The sequence below is a fragment of the Talpa europaea genome (genome assembly GCF_964194135.1).
Source record: "Talpa europaea genome assembly, chromosome: 14".
Lineage (NCBI taxonomy): Eukaryota > Metazoa > Chordata > Mammalia > Eulipotyphla > Talpidae > Talpa > Talpa europaea.
Genome location: NC_140082.1, coordinates 92,177,887 through 92,191,315, shown reverse-complemented (window position 1 = coordinate 92,191,315; position 13,429 = coordinate 92,177,887). Strand labels below are relative to the sequence as shown.

The 13,429-nt window shown below is 52.3% G+C and overlaps 1 protein-coding gene across 1 annotated transcript in view; it reads right to left on the bottom strand.

Moving 5' to 3' along the window:
- IQGAP1 (IQ motif containing GTPase activating protein 1) overlaps nucleotides 1-10,415 on the bottom strand; it is a gene marked incomplete at both ends in the record, with an annotated part of 75,584 nt that extends 65,169 nt beyond the window's left edge. The window contains 2 exons of the mRNA XM_084253522.1: nucleotides 8,084-8,183; nucleotides 10,361-10,415. Of these exons, the coding sequence (XP_084109648.1) occupies nucleotides 8,084-8,183; nucleotides 10,361-10,415 (155 nt within the window). The remainder of the gene's footprint in view (nucleotides 1-8,083; nucleotides 8,184-10,360) is intronic.
- Between the last annotated feature and the right edge of the window lie 3,014 nt (nucleotides 10,416-13,429).

Sequence of the window (13,429 nt, the reverse complement as noted above, 5' to 3'; positions counted from 1 at the left end):
TGAATCACTTCCGGATGGTCTCACTTAGCCTAGCCGCACTTTCTTGCACAAATACTTCCTGTGAAGGGGTTTATTAAGCAGCTCCAGTTAGGAGAAACAAGAGTCCACCAAATAGCATAGGTCCTGCTACTAACAGGTATCCCCATATCTCTAACCTGTGAGGCAGAATTGTTAGGGGGAGAGGATGTCCTGAGCTAATTCCACATGGGCTTTGTGGACCCCACCCCCACCCCCACGCCAGACCAAAGTCATCAAGACACTGGGAAAGACAAATCCCGTCACCACCAAAGGGAAGGCTGCTGGGACCTGAGGGTGGAGTTAAGCAGCCAGGTTTGGTACAAAAAGCAGACACGTGGGCCTTGGGGGGCTCCTCGTGGCTCTCAGAGTGCCATTGGGGATTCCAGGTCGGGGGAGAGGGGTAGGATGCATTTAAGACTTCATCTCCCTCTTTTCTCCCTGAGTTGTACATTTTCCTCTTTTCCCCTTCCTGGTGAGTAAACCTTTTATTAACCTTTTGTGTGTGCCCGCAGTGGAGTATTAAGTCCCTTTTAAGCGCGCGGGTGAGGACCCCCAGCCAGGCCACCTGTTTTATATCGAGGCTGCCCTGTCACAGTTTGGCACCCTGCCCTGTAACAGAAGGAGCTATGCAGAAATCAGAAGCAGGTCAGCTGCATGGCAAGAAAATTAAATTCCTAGAACAGGTGCACACAGGCCCTCAAATAATCTTTATTTCTTCATTGGGGGCATTAAAATATATAAACACAATTGTTGCTCTGACCTCCAAGACCAAAAGAAATATTGGCCAGGTTAGGTAAAACTAATGAGCAAAATAGTCCCAATCATTTGCCCAACATTGACTGGTGGGCAGTCAGCCAGCCAGTAACGCTGCTTTCCTGTGGTTATACTCACTCCAACACTTACGAAAATTAAGGCAATTTAAGTTTTTTAGCCCAATTCTTTAGGCTATTTGTCACACTATTCTTATGAACTCCGCAGAGACCATTTAATCTATTAACAAGGATTGAGAGGAAAAGAAGTTAATATTCTAAAATTAAAATTGCAATAGGAAAAAGCAACCATTCATTAACAGAAGCAAAATCAAGGGCCTCCGTGGTGGCACAGGGGTTAGAGACGGCACTATCCAGCCACAGCCAGCCGCTGCAGCACTAGTTTGTTTCCCCAGCCAGCCAGGGAGCTACCACACAGCACAGCAGACCTCTCCTAGCTCCCCGCTGCTCCCCTCAGCAGTGGATTTCAGTACATCCGCCTGCTGTGCTCCCCACTCTGTCTCTGCTGAGTCCTCTCACACCCCATCCCCCGCACCTCTGGCCTGTCCAGCTCTTGTAGGCATAAATAAATCTTTTTTTAAAAAAAAAAGAGAAAAATCAAGATAGTAGAAAATCAAATCAGTGGTACAGAAGATGCAGTAAGATGTGCAGTGTAAGGTAACCTAAACAAACAAAATGAAGAAAAACCATAAAGCACTGATGATCTCATCTGGCAATAGGCACCCGACACACACATACACAAGACAGAACTAATGAATCAGAACTAATCATTAAAGGTATAACAGACAATTTTCTACAGATAAAATAAACTAACAGAAAAGGTATTATAAATTAAGAAGTGTCTCGCCATTACAGGTACAATCACTAAACCACCACCAACTCTAACCTGTAACTTGAGGAAATGTTTAAACATCAAGAAATAAGAATTCCACAATCTTCAAATCATGAAAAAGTGACTTTTCATGGACCTAAAATCAAGCTAACTTTAGATGCTATTTCTCAATAAAAAGTACAAGAAAATAGGGGCCTCCCTAGTGGCACAAGGGGTTTAGTCTCAGCTCTGTAAAGCCATCCACAGCCACAACAGCACGAGCTCCATCCCTGGCCAGGGAGCTGACCCACATGGGGCAGCAGACCTCTCCTGTCTCCCACTGCTCCCCTCAGCAGTGTTAGATGTGCATGTTCTGCTCCCCACTCTTTCTCTGGTGAATCCTATCAGCCCCACCTCCATACCTCTGGCCTATACCAGTTCTTGGATGCATACATAAATCTTAAAAAAAAAAAAAAAAAAACAGGCCTCCCTGGTGGCTCAAGGGGTTAAGACACAACCTATAAAGCTACCTGCAGCCACTGCAGCATAAGCTACCCATCAGGGAGCTACCCTGCCAGGGAGCTACCCACATGGCGCAGCAGACCTCTCCTGACTCACCTGCTGCTCTGTTTCGGTAAATCTGCCTGTCCTGTTCCCCACTCTGTCCTTGGTGAATCCTCTCACCCCCACACACACACCTCTGGCCTGTACCCCAGTTCTTGTATGCATAAATAAATAAATCTTAAAAAAAAAATAAACAATTTCTCAAGAAAAATGAAATCCAGTTCCCATGGCAGAATAGTCTAGAACTAGAACTGCAATTTAATATTTGACAAAGTAGACAGCAACTGCTAATGGTAGTAAAAAAAAAAAAAGTTTTCTGAATACCAGACTTTAGAAACACCATGAGAGTTAGAGTCTTTTCAACAATGAAATCATAGAATATAAAACTTCAACTTTTAGCAAGTCTTTAGAAAATTAAACTATCTAGACATTAAATTGATAAAAGAAATTACAAACAGAAAGATGAACACTTAGGCGCCATAAAATTTTAAACTTATGAACAGTGAAAATAAGAAATAAAAATGGAAAATTAAGGGAAAACATTTGTAGCAAGTAAGACAGAAGGCTGACGTCCATATTATGAAAACTAATGATCACTATCTAGAAGATAAACGAATGTCACCAGCCACTTTCATAATACAATAAATGAGCATGCAATAAATACAATAAATGGTAAATGAGCAGATGGGAAACTTTAATATCTCCAGCAATCAAAGCAATATGACATTAAACTGGAATAAGCCTAAATAAATTATGGCCATGACGTACCACTGACATCATAGGACTAGAAGACAATACAATATAAAAACCTGAAGTTGTGGTCAAACTATCTAAAAAGTATGCAGTTTTTTCTTAACCTTTCCTTTTCTCTTTACTATAAAACTCAAGACCATTGTAAAAGGCAGGTTAAACAGACAGACGCATTAAATAAAAAGGAAAGGTCTTCTCAGGCCTCCACCCTCTTACACTCCCCAGGGGCATCCTGTTTCTGGTATTTCCTTCCAGACAAGAGCTTAAATCTGAAATGAAAAACTAACGCTACCAATTTTAGGACCCATAAAATTCCCCACAAAGTTGGGTTCATACCTCAACATCTTCATGTGAGTCTGCTTTTCCCACAGCCCGGGACACAGAACACCCTGACTGAGCGCCATGTGTCGCAGGCCCTGTGCCAGGCCCCAAGTCCTCACAGCAGCCTGAGAAGATGCCCATTATCACCGCTGAGCACAGGACAAATTTAGGCTCACTCCCTGAGGCGAAGCAACTTGCGAAACCAGAATCAGTACCGACACCTGCCAAAACTGAAAGTTCTCATTCTTTTCACTTCACAGAGCTCAACAGTCAATATTTTTCTCAGACATTTTAAAGTTCTGGTCTCCTCAACTAGGAGTACTCTGCGACTCCAGTCATAACTTTTCATAGTAATAAGCACAGCGACTGGCCAGCTGACCACCTACTATGACCAGGCCCACTCTCCACAGTTCATTTTCTTTTTAAAGATTTATTTATTTATTCATACAAGAGCTGGGGTGTAGGCCAGAGGTGCAAGGGGTGAGAGGATTCACCAGAGAGAGCGGGGAGCAGAACAGGCAGATGGACTGAAATACACTGCTGAGGGGAGCAGCGGGCAAGACAGGAGAGGTCTGCTGCGCCATGTGGGTAGCTCCCTGGCCAGGGATCAAACTCATGCTGCAGAGGCTATGGATAGTTCCACAGTGCTGTGCTTAACCCCTTGCACCATCAGGGAGGCCCCCTACTCTCCACATTTCTTAACAATAACTTCTGCTCAGTGTCTCAGCTACAGGGCCTATCACTGGGCTTTTGGTAGCCACACTGGGATGATCCTCCTTTGTCACACTGTTGCCATGTGAAAAAGCCTCTTTGACAGCTCTGAACCACTTGAACAAATTCACTTTTACACACAACCCACCTCTCACCATAAGTCTGTCCGAGGCAGGTGCACTAAGGTAAGTTTCAGGAGAGAGAGCGGAGATTTCCACCTCTGCCACTATATCCCATTTTAAATTATGAGTAAATCCAGCCTGTCCTCCCCTTGACATGCGCACACATGGGTGTGTCCAGCTCATGTCCCAACACGCCACCTGGTAACTCTGTGTGGTCGCTCAATCACCCTGGGTTCCATGAAGTGATTTAACTAATTTTCTCATCTAAACGAAGAGCTCCAGGCCACCTCCTACAAAAGAAACCCTTAGGCCTCCCTGGTGGCGCAGCGGGTTGAGCGCAGCGCTCTGAAGCTGTCTGCAGCCTCTGCAGCGAAGGTTCAATTCCCAGCCGGCTGGGGAGATTCCCACATAGTGTGGCAGACCTCTCCTGTCTCGCCCACTGCTCCCCTCAGCAGTGTATTTCGTCAGTCTGCCTGTTCTGCTCCCCGCTCTGTCTCTGGTGAATACTCTCACCCTCCCGCACATGTGGCCTGTACCCTGGTGCTTGTATGCATAAATAAATAAATCTTTTAAAAAATAAATAAATAAATAAATAAAAAGTAAAAAGTCCTTGATCTGTTCTGTTGCCCTCAGCAAAAAGACCTGAATCCTTAGATGTATTATTAGTACAATAATAACCTAATTTCCTAGGTGAAGTTTTTCTCTAAAGACAAAGAAAAGCTGAATCTCTGTATTTTCTGCTTTCCAGCTACTCCCAGGGCACACGCTATGGAATCAGTTCTTACCCTCCTTGGAAACACACACCCACACCCTTTATGCAATGCTCATTTGTCTCCACACTCTCACACTCACACATTCAAATTCACCCTCCCTAGACACTCCTCTTTGCTGGGAAAACCCTATCACAGGCGCAGGAGCAAGTGGAGGCCCTGGGGAGCACAAAGGGGCCACTGTACTGTAGGTGGAGTTTTTGGGGCAGGAGCAGGATTATATATAGAAGTAAAGAAGGGAACCTTTTCTCCCTTGGATCTCTGATCTTTCTTCCTAACCTTCAAGCTGGTGTAAATTCCAGACCGTGGGGCTCCTCGAGCTTGGAAGGGGTGGAGGCTACGAAGGAAACAGGATGGGCTCAATTCAAGAAGCCAAACTGGGTTTGTGCTACTGGGGGTGAGGGGCCCCAGCACACAGGTACAGCTCACCAGGGAAGGAGACACCAAGGAAGCCCCAGATAATGTGGTTTAATTCAACATTCTTTTGCTAGGTATTGATGAGAACAAGGAATCCGAGGAGCTGGAGTCCTAGCTTATACAGGAGAACATGGACTTGAATGCAGGACATGTGCAGTTTAGGGGTGGCAGCAGGCACAATAAGTGGCAGGTAGGGAACCCTATCTTTTCTCAGTGACATTCCCAGGCTTCTCTTCCTCGCCTTGTCTAGCTGGGAAGTCTAAATAAGAGCTCCCAAAGTTGATTTTCTCATGTAAACTCTAAGAAAAAATTAATCACTGCATCCAGATTTTATATGACTGTCTCCATAAAACTAGGCACATTTCCATGTGGCCAGGCCAATGGACAGAGTGTACCAGGGAAATATGCCATGACTATGCCCTCCTTTGTAGGGCAACACGTAAAAATACTGTCACCTGGGCCTCCCTGGTGGCGCAAGGGGTTAAGTTTCAGCACTATGAAGCTTTTGGCAGCCACTGCAGCATGAGTTCCATCCCCAGCCAGGGAGCTGACCCATATGGCACAGTAGACCTCCCTGCTGCTCCTCTCAGCAGTGTATTTCAGTAGATCCGCCCATTCTGCTCCCCCCTTTTGTCTCTGGTGATCTTCTCACACACACCCCATCCCGCACCTCTTGCCTGGACCCCAGTTCTGATATGCATAATTAAATATATCTTTAAAAAAAAAAAATACTGCCACCAATGTCTCACCACCTCAGTCACTTCCTAGTATGCAAAAGCACCCAACTAAAAATCTCAGGATCATGGCCCACTGGGTAGGTTTTAAAGGAAAAGAGTTACTTTTCTTAGCTGGAAAAAACACCTGACAGAAAAGAACATCTAGAGAATAAGGAAGTAAGTCCTCACTTAATGTCGATAGGTTCTTGGAAATGGAGACTTTAAACAGAATAATGTACAGTGAAGTCAGGTCCTCTGAAAATGTCATTTTGCTCGACACTGGCCAGGATTGCTTTTTCTCATCAATACTATAACAAAAGAATGTTGAATTAAACCACATTATCTGGGGCTTCCTTGGTGGCACTGGGGGTTAAGCACAACACTGTGAAGCTATCCGCAGCCTCTGCAGCAGGAGTTTGATCCCGGGACAGCCAGGGAGCTGCCCACATGGTGCAGCAGACCTCTCTTGTCTTGCCCACTGCTCCCCTCAGCAGTGTATTTCATCAGTCTGCCTGTTCTGTTCCCCACTCTGTCTCTGGTGAATCCTCTCACCCCTCGGCACCTCTAGCCTATATCCCAGTTCTTGTGTGCATAAATAAATAAATCTTCAAAAATAAATAAAATAAAATACACAAGTGTCAGGACCTTCTGACCCAGAACTACTGAACCAGAATCCCTGGGGGAAGGCTCCCCAGGTGACTCTAGTGTACATGCCTGGCTAAGAACCTCTGTATAAAATGAAAACCAGTCTTTGATCAAGACAACTACCAGGAGACCATGAAAACTCAGTCCTCAGTTTTCTCACTGAAGTGAGATGGATGAACTAGATGGGGCGTGGCAAGAGCGTGTTAGCCCAGATACCTTCTGTAAAGACAGGAATTTTTAAAAAAGAAGAAGGGAATTCTACAGGCGAAGCCCAGCAGTCAAACAAAAGCAGCAGTGCTTTGGTGGGGGAAGGAAGGCGCCTCTCAGCTCCAGGTCACCTCACAAAACACTCGCTGGCCTCTGGTGAGGCACAGCCTTCAATCTCTGACTTCCCACAGTTTAAATAGCAGTGGGCTTATTTTTGTTCACAGGCCCTTAGAAACTTTGTATGAGAAGCAACTCTTTTTAATAACAGATTCACCTCCTGCTGCCTAACCTTCTATTTAGAAAGATAAGTGCTATTATCATTCTCCCCACCTAAATCGCTGATAATCCCCCAAACACCTCCCCAGTCTCCAGGAAAGACTTTAAAAGCAGACTGATTGAGGAAGAGACACCAAATGTTAATCAGTGGTAGCTCTGGGCAGGGAGAAGGCCAGGGCCAGAAAGGGACAGAGGGCACTCCAGCAGTGTGCCGTGAAGAGGAAAAGGGAGGCCGTGAGGGCCACCTTTGGTTAGTTCCAGAATGTGGGAATGTGTGTTGGGTCACACTCTCTCCTTTCCTGCAGCATTTTAAGATTTTCAAAATGACTAAACATTTGTTTTTTACTACTCTTTGAATCACCTTGTTCCCTGTAGACTTTGATGATCACCCCTTGGTGCTCTCTGCACCCGAGCTCACATACGGGATACGTGACCTGTAATAATACATCTAGCAGCCCTGGGACCCAGCAAAGGACACAAGCACAGAACAAAAGAAAAGGAACTGCATGCAGAAAACGGACACCCTGAGACCACAAGGTCTAGAAGCTTCTGAAAAAGATGACAGCAGTTGTACAACCATCCCACAAAGCATGCAGAGGCACTGCCTCTGGTGAACTATCTGAATAATGCCAAGTGGAAGAAGGGACCCACTTCAAAACCACCAAAGAATCCGTGAAGTATTGAGGCCAAGGCCCAAAACCCTACACGACTATTTCTCCCCTACAACGGGTAGTCACCACGCCACGCACCGCTGGGCATGAAGCTGAACAACACAAACCTGGGCATCTTTCGATATACATAAATGCCCTTCAGACGTTTCACAGTAAACGGCCATCAAGGCAACTTGCTCCCTGAGGAGACACAGTCTCTGCACTTGCTCCTTCCAATGAGCCTCCCACAGTCACGCCCACAGCATGCGCAGAGAGCCTGTGTGGCTCAGCCCCGCGGCTCCTCTCCCCCAACCTGCTCTCCAGCCAGCCATTACCTCTTGGCTTCCTCCAAATGACAAAGGTACTCATAAGCCACGTTCTGCCGCCGCCTCTCATCCATCTCCTCCGCGGTGAGCCTCTCGTTATCCAGGACGGCTGAAACAGGCGAGAGAGAATGTGAACACCAGAATCTGCACCCTTCCTGAGGGCTGCAAGAATGCCACGGCAGTGCATTCCTACGGGTCAGCCGAGTGGGGGTGACCTGCAGGTGTGAGGAGGGCCAGGGTGCTCCAATGGCTTTCCGGGAAGAGTTATAGGCTTTCAACTGCATTCCTCTTAACTTTTTTTTTTTTTAAGTATTTTAACAGGGGGATCCCCAGGAAAGGGGAAGGTTCCAGGTTCCCTGCCCCACGCAAAAGGAGGGTGGAGCTGAGCAGAGAGAGAAGCTGATGCAGAGGAGACTGAGGATGGAAGGAAGCAGGATGGAGCCAGAAAGAGACCTGGAGGAGGCACGTGGAGCCGAGAGACATGGGGAGAGACATGTCTTTTGATCGTGGATGGGGTGACACAGATTCAGGTGAGACCCATGGGGAGGGGACCGTGGCAGCTTGTATCTTGATTTTGATGTTGCTCTTTTCCTTCCGGACCTGCCTGGTTGTTTCTGACCCTTTTCTGTGGGTCCCCCTGGAAGGTGCTTTAGGCTTGTAGCAGGCTTTGGGGCCTTGCTCTGGGCCGATCCCATATGGATGGAGTTTTACCCACGAGGGGCCGGGTCACTCTGGGTGCTGGATTTAGGAACTAGATTCTCTGCCTTTCCTGTGTTGTTTCCTAATTGTATTAAAGTTCCTTTTCATTAAAGTCTCCTATGTTTTGTGTGGATGCGGCGGATGGCAGAACCCATTTAGGGCAGGCGGGTTTGCGGGGTTTGGGCTGCCCCTCTCCCTGCCCTCTAACAGTATGACATGAATAAGTACTACATTTTAGGGTGCCTTGAAAAATGCTGACTTGAGATTTTGGCCCAGATTTGCCCCATAAACCCCGATCTCATCAGGCTGTGGCCCTGTTATTGCTAACCCAGGCAAGCCGAGAACGAAGCGGGGGACAGCGCAGCACTGTACACGCACTTTCTCCCCGCAGCGCCTCGTCCATCCTGTGACTATTCCTGCCGGTTCTCGGATGGGGAAACTGAGGCTGGGGGAGCGTGAGCCCCAAGTCCACTGAGCGCTGGAGCCTGGATTCCGAACCGGGCGGTCTGGGTCTGCCCGGGCGGCCCGCCCGCCTCGCCGGGGCAGTCGGCCTCTCTCGCGGCCCCGGGCGGCGGAGGAATTCCTGACCCCTGGCGTCCACGGCCTGGACCAGCTGGGCCCAGGCGGGGCCGGCAACCCTGCTCCTTCTCTCTGCCCTTCCCCCCAGCTCTCCATGCCACCCTGCCCCGGCCCGCCGCGCCCGCACCCCGCACCCCTCGAAACCTCCTCCTGCTCCTCCCCGCGCGGGCGGGCGCCCCGCCCCGCCCCGCCCCGCCGGCCCGGGGAGCCCCGCCGCGGGCGCGCACCTGCCGCCCCTGCCGGCCTCTGGGGCGCCCGAGCCCGCAGAGGCGGGGCAGCGGCGGGAGCCGGGCCCGAGCCCCGCTCCGGGGGCAGCGCAGGGCGGAGGCCCGGGCCGGGCCGGGGCCGCGGCACCGAGGGGGCGCCCGGGACGCCTGGACGCGGCGGCGGGGGGAGGCGGCGGCGGGCTCGGCCGGGCCGGGCGGGTCTGGACCAGGGCCGCCGCGCCCGCCCCGCCGGCGCTGCCACCTCAGCCCGGGCCCTGCATGCCCGCCCGCCCGCCGGCGCCCCGCGCCCCTCAGCCCCCGAGCCCCTCAGCCCTCCGCCCCCGAGCCCCCCGCCCCTCAGCCCCCCGCCCCCGAGCCCCCCGCGCCCCTCAGCCCCCCGCGCCCCTCAGCCCCCCGCCCCCGCGCCCCTCAGCCCCCCGCCCCCGCGGCCCCTCAGCCCCCCGCTCCCGAGCCCCTCAGCCCCCCGCCCCCGCGCCCCTCAGCCCCCCGCCCCCGAGCCCCTCAGCCCCCCGCCCCCGAGCCCCTCAGCCCCCCGCCCCCCGCCCCCGAGCCCCTCAGCCCCCCGCCCCCCGCCCCCGCGCCCCTCAGCCCCCCGCCCCCGCCGCCCCTCAGCCCCCCGCCCCCGAGCCCCTCAGCCCCCCGCCCCCGCGCCCCTCAGCCCCCCGCCCCCGCCGCCCCTCAGCCCCCCGCCCCCGCGCCCCTCAGCCCCCCGCCCCCGAGCCCCTCAGCCCCCCGCCCCCGCCGCCCCGCGCCGCGCGGCCCGGCCCGGCCCCGCACTCACAGCCATAGTGTGGCCGGGCCACGCCCAGCCCGTCAACCTCGTCGCTGGCGGACATGGCGGCCGCGCCGGGCTCGGCTGAGGAACCAGGAGGAGAACCGGGACGAGGAAAACGGCAGGAGGAAAACGGCAGAGGAAACGACAGGACGGACGCCGAGGCGCGCGCTGCCGGGAGCGAGGCCCCGCCCACAGGCCGCGCCCAGGGCGCGGCTCGCCGGCAGGGGCGGGCCCGGCGCAGGCCCCGCCCACAGGCCCGGCCCGCCCGCCGAGTGCCGGGAAGTGGGCGGGGCCGCCGCTGCCCGCCCCGCCCCGCCCCGCCCCGCCCCGCCCCGCCCCGCGGCGTCCTCGAGGCCGGCGGGGGGCGGCGGGGGCCGGCAGCGGGGGCGCCGCGAGGGGGCGCCGCCCCGCCCTCCCCTCAGACGCTGGGCCGGCGCGGCCGCCGGGAAGCCGCGCCCTCCTGAAGCCGCCCCGGGGCCTCCCCCCGCGCCCCTGGGCGTCCCGCGGCGCGTCCCCCGCTCCGAGCCTCGCCTCGTCCGGCGCCCCCCGCCCCCGGCTGCGCGGTGGCGGCCGGGCGTAGCCGCGGCCGGGTCCCCGTTCGGGCGTCCCTTCCCGCGCCCCGGGGTGCGGGCCGCCCCCGCGCAGCCCCCCGCGCCCGGCCAGGCGCGTTCCTCCGCCGTTTGCAGCGTTCTCGCTCCCTGCAAAATACTCCGGGGAAACTCAGGCAACCCGCGGGACCCGAGCACCCCTCACCGGGCCCGGCCGACGGGGCTGCAGGTGCCGAGCCTGGCAAATTTGACCAGCCCTTTTCAGAACCTGGTTTTTGGTCCCTTTCAAAACCTCGTTAATTCGACGTTTTCAGATATTTAACGCTGTGTGTATGATCCTGACACACTAGACTTTCCATTTAATTTTTTTTCAGAGCAGTGGAGTGGGATGATGTATTCAAAGAAAAGTCTGACTGATGTAACTTTTTAAAACTTTTTTCTAAGATTCACTTATTTATGCACACAAGAGCTGGGTACAGGCCAGAGATGAGGGGGCGGGTGAGAGGAGTCACCAGAGACAGAGCGGGGAGCAGAACGGGCAGAATGATGAAATCCACTGCTGAGGGGAGCAGCGGGGGGACAGGAGAGGTCTGCGCGCCCTGTGGGTTGCTCCCTGGCTGGCCGGGGACCGAACCTGTGCTGCGGAGGCTGCCAACAGCTTCACAGCGCTGTGCTCAACCCACTGCACCACCTGGGAGGCCCTAACTTTTCTTTTTTAAATTATTAATCATCTAACCAACAATCTTTTCAAGGCTTAGTAATCCTTATCAATCAAAATATTTACAAATATAAAGAATCTGAAGTTTCTTACAGTTCCACTTGTAAACAGTAAGATTTAAAGTCAAAATTTAAATTAAAACTACTCAACAATGGGCCTCCCTGGTGGCGCAAGGGAGCAATGTACTATGAAGCAATGTACTATGAAGCAATCCGCGGCCTCTGCAACATGAGTTCAATCCCCAGCCAGCCAGGGAGAAACTCACATGGCGCAGCAGACCTTTCCTGACTCGTCAGCTGCTCCCCTCAGCAGTGTATTTCAGTCAGTCTGCCTGTTCTGTTCCCCACTCTGTCTCTGGTGAATCCTCTCACCCCCTGCATCTCTGGCCTGTACCCCAGCTCTTGTATGCATAAATAAATAAATCTTTAAAAAATAAAAAAAAGAATAAATTAATTAATTAAAAACTACTCAACCATGGGCCTCCCCGGTGGCGCAGCGGTTGAGCGCTGGGTTGCGAAGCTGCCCGCAGCCTCTGCAGGGCCGGTTCGATCCCCGGCTGCTCCCCGGCCACCGGAGGAGGGTCCCACATGGCGCGCAGACCTCTCCTGCCGCCCGCTGCTCCCCTCAGCAGTGTCCTTCGGTCCTTCTGCCTGCTCTGCTCCCCGCTCTGGCTCTGGGGAATTCTCTCACCCTCCCGCGCTTCTGACTGTGCCCAGTGCTTGTATGAACAAAACAAACAAATGAATAAATAAATAAATAAAACATGCCTCTATTAAAAAAAAAAAAAAACTACTCAACCACGGGCCTCCCCTGGTGGCACAGCGGTTGAGCACTGGGCTGCGAGGCTGTCCGCAGCCTCTGCAGCACTGGTTCATTCCCCCGCCACCGGTGAGGGTCCCATAAAAAAAAAAAAAAAAACTACTCAACAATACGTTTAAAATAAGAGTTATAAGGCTGTCACTACAATAAGCCAATTTTTCTGAAATATTGCAAGTGCACAAAATGTTAACAATGTACAAATTTTTTCTTAACCCCAACATATTCATCCTATAGTTTCACCTCATGGAGTCTTCCTATATATAATTGTAAAACTTCTCTGAGTTGGGGGCCTCCCTGGTGGCACAAAGGGTTAAGTCTCAGCACTATGAAGCTATCCACAGCCACTGCAGCACGAGTTAGATCCCCAGCCAGGGAGATGACCTACATGGCGCAGCAGACCTCTCCTGTCTCCCGCTGCTCCCCTCAGCAGTGGATTTCAGTAGATCCACCTGTTCTGCTCCCCACTCTGTCTCTGGTGAGTCCTCTTAACTACCCCCCATCCCCCTGAACCTCTGGCCTACACCTCTGGCTTCAGTTCTTGTATGCATAAATAAATAAATCTTTAAAAAAAAAATCATGGGGCCTCCCCGGTGGCGCAGCGGTTGAGCACTGGGTTGCAAGGCTGCCCGCGGCCTCTGCGGCGCCGGTTCGATCCCCGACTGCTCCCCGGCCACCAGAGGAGGATCCCACATGGTGCGCAGACCTCTCCTGCCACCCGCTGCTCCCCTCAGCAGTGTACTTCAGTCCTTCTGCCTGCTCTGCTCCCCGCTCTGGCTCTGGGGAATTCTCTCACCCTCCCGCGCTTCTGACTGTACCCAGTGCATGTATAAACAAAAAAAACAAATAAAAAAAAAAATGCCTCTATAAAAAAAAAAAAAAATCATGACCTTAGCCTCTGACTACTCTTAGATATCTAAGTTCTACCCAATTTACCTTTGATTTGATTTTATATTTCTTGACTTTTCAGATAGATACATGTTTTTAATTTTT